Here is a 5,575-nt window from a genome sequence, read left to right as displayed (position 1 = left end):
CCCAATAGTGCAGCATTTTCATTATTTGAGAAATAAAAACAACGAGAATACGCCCAGGATCGAGAAGAAGAAAGAAAACACTGCCGGAACGGCTAAGATCTTGCCAGCAGGCGGTGGCGCTCAGAGGCGCCGCCTTCGCGACAGCGGCGGCGTAACTTTAAGCTTCCATATCTCCACTTCCAGACTGTTGTTCGACAATTATTTTTATATGCGGCAAATCAGCAGACATTCTAGATTCTAAAACAGTTTTCCTTTTGTGTGTAAGTTCTCTTGAACGGGAGTTACACGTCGCAACGCGCAGTGGCGTAGCGGATCGGGGCCCCAAGCCGGTTCTCCATCTTAGGTCCTACTATCATGCTGGCGACTCCTCGGCTGGGCGACCTGACCAGGACGCACCGGTCGCTCTGGCGGGGGCAGGATAGCTTCAAGAGCGTCGAGGCCTTCGTGGCGTTGTTGCGGGTGGCGCCGTCCGTGGACATTTTGAAGATTTCCTGTAATGTCTCAAGTATTGATCCCGTCCGTGTCCATTTCTTGGGCTTATCTACCAGGTGAGGACCTGTAGGATTATCACCCCAGTAACATGTCTATTATAGCTTAGACAATAGATGGTTCCGGCTGTGCTCTTTTCGAGAAAAAGTAAGGAAGTCTGGGCCGGAATCAGTACCTTCAGTTCGCCGATTTTGATCATATGACAATGCAGTTCGATGTAAATGACCTGTAATAGCTCACTCGTAACGGTCAAGGCTCATTTGCACTTGTTTTAGCGGTTATTTTAGAACTGTTTCCGGTGCTGATTTCCTTAATTCCTCTTTAAACAAACAGACACTGCCGGAACCGTCCATTTGAGCTATCTCTGGAGCAGAAGAAATCTGGAAGAAATCGACAAAGCATCGCATGGCAGCTTGTTCCTATCTCCCCCTTTGGGGGACTATGATGCTTGTCACATATTTCTTTCAGATATCTTGTTCAGAGATAGCTCAGACAGGGTGGCTGCATGCCGTACAGTATAACATTGTCCAGGGTATGTCGGCCACCCTGTATTGTCTATCACTCACTAACCGGAAGTTCTCTCCGCACTAGTTTGGAGTTGGTGGTGAAGGTGAGGGGCCATTGGAGAAATAGCCGGAACTCACTGCTCGTGGAGTGGACGGACAGCCTCTTACGGAAGCTTGGGCCGCAGCTGAGACAACTTGATGTCGAAGAGCCGGGACTGGAACAGCTTTTCGACCGTTTAGTGGATGCTCGCTGCCTGGAGACGCTTCACGTCAAAAACTGGTGGATGAAGGAAAAGGGGCCTGACCCGCGTAGGGAAGACTTATGCTGGCCACAGGTGAGTGGACTCGCCCTCTGCCACGAGTTGGCCTGTGGCTCCCTAACTGTGATGTCTTTGTGTCCATAGGCGGTGGTGCTGCCCTGTCTGAACTCTGTAAGTTTGGCAATCAACAAGGGTGACGAGTCTTTTCTCCCAAGAGGTTCCTGTGCGTTTGGCTCGCTGTTGAGAGCACACAGGTGGCGTACCTTTACACCAACCCTCATGCATAGTGTACTCGACATCGGCCAGTGTTTCATTCTGTAACTTGCTTGCAGCGGGCAGCTGCGCTCTTTGAAGCTGGGAAGGCACCCCAATGAGCTTGTAGACGCCTGCCCCCGCGATCTCCACAGCCTCGAAGTAGTAATGCAGTTAGGTATGGCGTCGAAACTACAGCGAATCACCGGGCTAAAGGAACTCAGGATTGTACAGCCGAACAGCATCAGTGCCCTGTATGACGAGGTACTCCAAGCGACTTTCTTCGACAACTCGCACCCTTTTATTTTTCCTGACCCCTGATTGACGTTTTCAGGTGGAGAACTTGTTCAGGACGTGGCCGGCAATACTTGAACGCCTCGAGATCCGCTATTGGCGTCACGAGACCATGCAAGCCGTTGTGGCGGGCAGGCTTTCGAACCTTCAGCATCTTGTTCTCAAATGGTACAGAGACTGGAAGGAATGGGAGAACCCGCTTTCGTAAGTCCGATATGTGCGCTACCACCATATTCACTACTCGCACTCTATCGCAGTGGAAGGTGGAAGCGTCTTCTATCGCCCATATTCAGTCGCAGCTGATGCACACGCCACGTCCCGCATACGCCCGCATTGTTTTAGAAAGTTACCCGTTCTTATAGCGAGCGACGCTAGGCATACGGAACAGTACACACGAAACGAGTACGCGGCCTATGGGGCTCACTGTATTCGAGGTAATGACGGTAGCCCCCGTTTCAGCCTCTCAGGGGTGCGCCAGCTGAACGCAACCCTTACCGGCCTGCCCCGCTTGCGCTCGCTCGTCCTGTTCGACAACCTGTCCCTCGAGGAGCTACGCGCCATCTCCCACGACGCCATCCCCACCCTCGAGCTGCTCGTCGTCGTGCCCTTTCGGAGGCAACATTATGTCCGTGATCATCGGTGTGGGGGTTTGGAGAACGGTAAAACATTGCACGTGTATACACGCAAAATAGGGCGCGTGCTGGCTCACCAAAATGTTTGCTAATGCAAAAGCAAAAGCTTGTTTTGCAGGAAACCAAAAATGGTGATCAGGTATGGAAAACTTTACCTAAGCTGCTTGTCTATATTAGCGAAAAGTTTGCCATTCCCCGCAACTTTTTGGCACACAGCAAAAAAACCATGAAAAAAATAATTTGCTATCACCATGCCATATTAGGAAACATTTCGCTGAATCAGCAAACGCCCTATTTGCGTTTGGGCAGCCGCGTTGCACTTGTGCGTGCCGAGCTCCAAACCACCACCACCCTGTTTGTTTACAGCCGACGAGGTGGAGGGCCTGCTTGCGGTGCTGCAGGGCCTGGTGCGCGGCGGGCCCAGCTCGCGCCACGGGGTGCTCCAGCTGCTGAGCGACTGCCCGGGCCCGGAGTCGTCCAGACCTGCGGGCGGGCCCCGCCTGCTCTCGAGGCATCCCGCGCGAGAGGCAGACTACTGCAAGCTGTGCGCCGAGGCTGCCGACTCCCTGCGTCCCATCCTCGCATCGCACTACTCGACTTGCACGCCAACTGTACCCGACTGGAAGTATGTTCAAGTGCTGTAGTAGTCGTCCCTAGGTGCTCGCGCACACATGTGTCAAACGAGTGGGGGGTCCGAGCACTGATTAAACAAGTGCCGTCCGTTGCGTTCCTTTGCTTTGCTTTCCTGCTCCTCACCTATGAAAATAGACGCCCTTATCACCAGTAACATATTCGAGGCCATATCCCGTGGGTATCGTCCAGAAAGGACGTTCGTTTCTCACAGATTCATTCGACAAACTAGTCTCGCCGCCTGCGAGACTCGGGGTAGGCCACTCCGCAGTACACTCGTGCGCAGCAGAAGATGTGTTGCCTACCTACCAGGCGCTACGGGAGCTTACTTGTAGGCCGAACGTAACAGCTTTGCAACGGCCAATGACGGACGCGCGTACTTTCTGGACGAGCTCTTACGACTCCTACCTTGACCTGCTTCACTCCAGTCCAGTACGCGTGGCGCAGGGAAAGTACTGCAAGGAGAGGGGGGGGGGGCTCGACAGGCTTTGGATTAGCTCCGGGCGAGGAAGTGTGACACATCCGGACACATGTGCCTTTTATCGAATGCGCGCGTGGTGCCGTCCGGATAGAACCGGAGCGTGCGGTGGGCTGGACGGTCAAGGAGGGGCCCGGGGGAGGGGCGAATGCCCGCACTCACTCCTCCAAGTCAAAGTGTCGCGCGGGCCGGAGCGGGCGGAATAGGAAGGGAAGGCACGAGGCAGACCCCGCCCCCCCCTTCGGTCTATACGGTCCAGCGTATGTCGTTATCGGGTAGGGCTGCGGGTGCCGTCGTCTTGGTGTGGAGCACACTTTGAGACCTCGGGCGTGTTTCCGCCTCTCTCACACCCCCGCGTTCTTGGCAGGGGCGCTATCATGTTTTTGTTGTGGTTTTTGCCTGCTTCGATCCGGGGAGGGAATGTTTCTGATTTTGCCTATTATCAGGCTCGTTAACGTCCAGGATCTAGGAGGTAAGGAGGGGGGGGGCTGAACTCATGTATCCGTGGATAGGGAGGTGGAACGAAACGGCAAAAGAGAGCCCGCCGTATACGTATACGCCGAAATGGAGAGACACCGCTGCTGCTGCCGGAATGTGGGCGTGGGGGGAGAGGGGGTCGAGGGAGAGCGGCCCTGGAGAGCTAGGGAGAGGCACTCCTGGAATCTATGCTGCTGACTGTGGAATCCCACCGGCGTACGGGACAGTCCAGGACAGTGGAGTCTCCCCCGGGTGTGACCGCGTGACCGCTGACCGCCGAGGGGCCAAACACGGGAGGCAGAGCGCTTTTAGCGCGCCCTAACCCCGCCCCGCCCCGCGACCTGCGACCAGTGCGGGACGTGGGCTTCAATGGGGGCGAGTGAGGTTCGCTGTTTGCAGAGCAGTAGCGGCGCGGAGCTCCCCGTGGAGGCTACCCGCCCGGCTGCAGCAGCAGCAGCAGCAGCAGCAGCAGCAGCACCACCACCACCACCACCACCACCACCACCACCACCACCACCTCACCTCCGCCACTATCACTACAACCTCACCACCGCCACTACCACCACAGCAGCAGCACCACCACCACCACCACCACCACCACCACCACCACCACCACCACCACCTCACCTCCGCCACTATCACTACAACCTCACCACCGCCACTACCACCACACCACTTACACCTCCACGACCATCTACTCCAACTCCACCAACTCCTCCACCAGCACCACCTCCTCCACCAGCACCATCTCCTCCTCCTCCACCACCACCATCTCCTCCTCCACCACCACCACCACGGGCTCGCGCCGGCGCTGGCCGTTATCGGCGGCTAGATCCAGCGAAACGATGACGTCGCTTCCTGTCCACACAAGAGCGCCCCGGATGAGTTGTGCACACCACGCGCGAGCCCGGCCGCCGCCGCCGCCGCCACGCTGACCGGGGCAGAAAGGTGGGGGGAGGGGCGGGTAAATAGAGAGGGGGGTGCCTGCCCCCCACCACCTCCCTCGCCCACCCACCCCTTGTTCACCCCTCATTACGCAATGGAGGCCCTCGCTCTCGCCGGGCCGCTCATTCACTGCTGCATGTAATCCTTCTCTTTGCGGGACTCTATCGCCGGCGCCGGCCCGTCGGCCCGACCATACCCTCACGAATGGAATGGAAGCATCGCGTCACCGCCGGGAGAGCGATCCGCCGGGGCTCCATAGTAACACGGCGGCCGGGAGTCTGCAATGAATCGTTTCTCCACGACGACCCCCCCACCACCATGACCAACCCTCACGTTATCCTCATCTTTCCCGTCGCGCTCCTTCACCGCTTTTCTCTTTTCTTCTTGTTTGTACCTCCCACTCTGTTGCGAGCGGATACCGCGTCGTGGCCGTACCCCCGTTCTATTTCTTCCGCGGGTTTCCCCCCAATGCAGTGCCTCGTCGGTCGGCCCGCCCCCACCCCTCCGAATCCCCTCTTTTTCCGACGGCCCTCTCCGGCTTTGACGGCCACCGTCCCCCTCTCCTCACCCTTCGAATCCGATCGCTGCGGAGCCATCACTACAGACGAGGCG

General features: G+C 57.0%; 2 protein-coding genes across 2 annotated transcripts in view; both read left to right on the top strand.

The window, feature by feature from the left end:
* LOC113212338 (membrane-bound alkaline phosphatase) overlaps positions 1-5,575 on the top strand; it is a gene marked incomplete at its 5' end in the record, with an annotated part of 17,087 nt that overhangs the window by 2,320 nt on the left and 9,192 nt on the right.
* On the top strand, positions 320-3,158 carry LOC113212211 (uncharacterized). Its single transcript, XM_026430823.2, has 7 exons — positions 320-548; positions 1,081-1,330; positions 1,400-1,509; positions 1,588-1,771; positions 1,842-2,005; positions 2,261-2,460; positions 2,800-3,158. The coding sequence occupies exons 1-7, from the start codon at positions 355-357 to the stop codon at positions 3,075-3,077; spliced, it is 1,380 nt and encodes a 459-aa protein (XP_026286608.1). The 5' UTR covers positions 320-354; the 3' UTR covers positions 3,078-3,158.

This window comes from Frankliniella occidentalis, unplaced genomic scaffold (genome assembly GCF_000697945.3).
Source record: "Frankliniella occidentalis isolate FOCC.00 unplaced genomic scaffold, Focc_3.1 Scaffold44, whole genome shotgun sequence".
NCBI lineage: Eukaryota > Metazoa > Arthropoda > Insecta > Thysanoptera > Thripidae > Frankliniella > Frankliniella occidentalis.
This window is presented reverse-complemented; position numbering and strand designations above follow the sequence as displayed.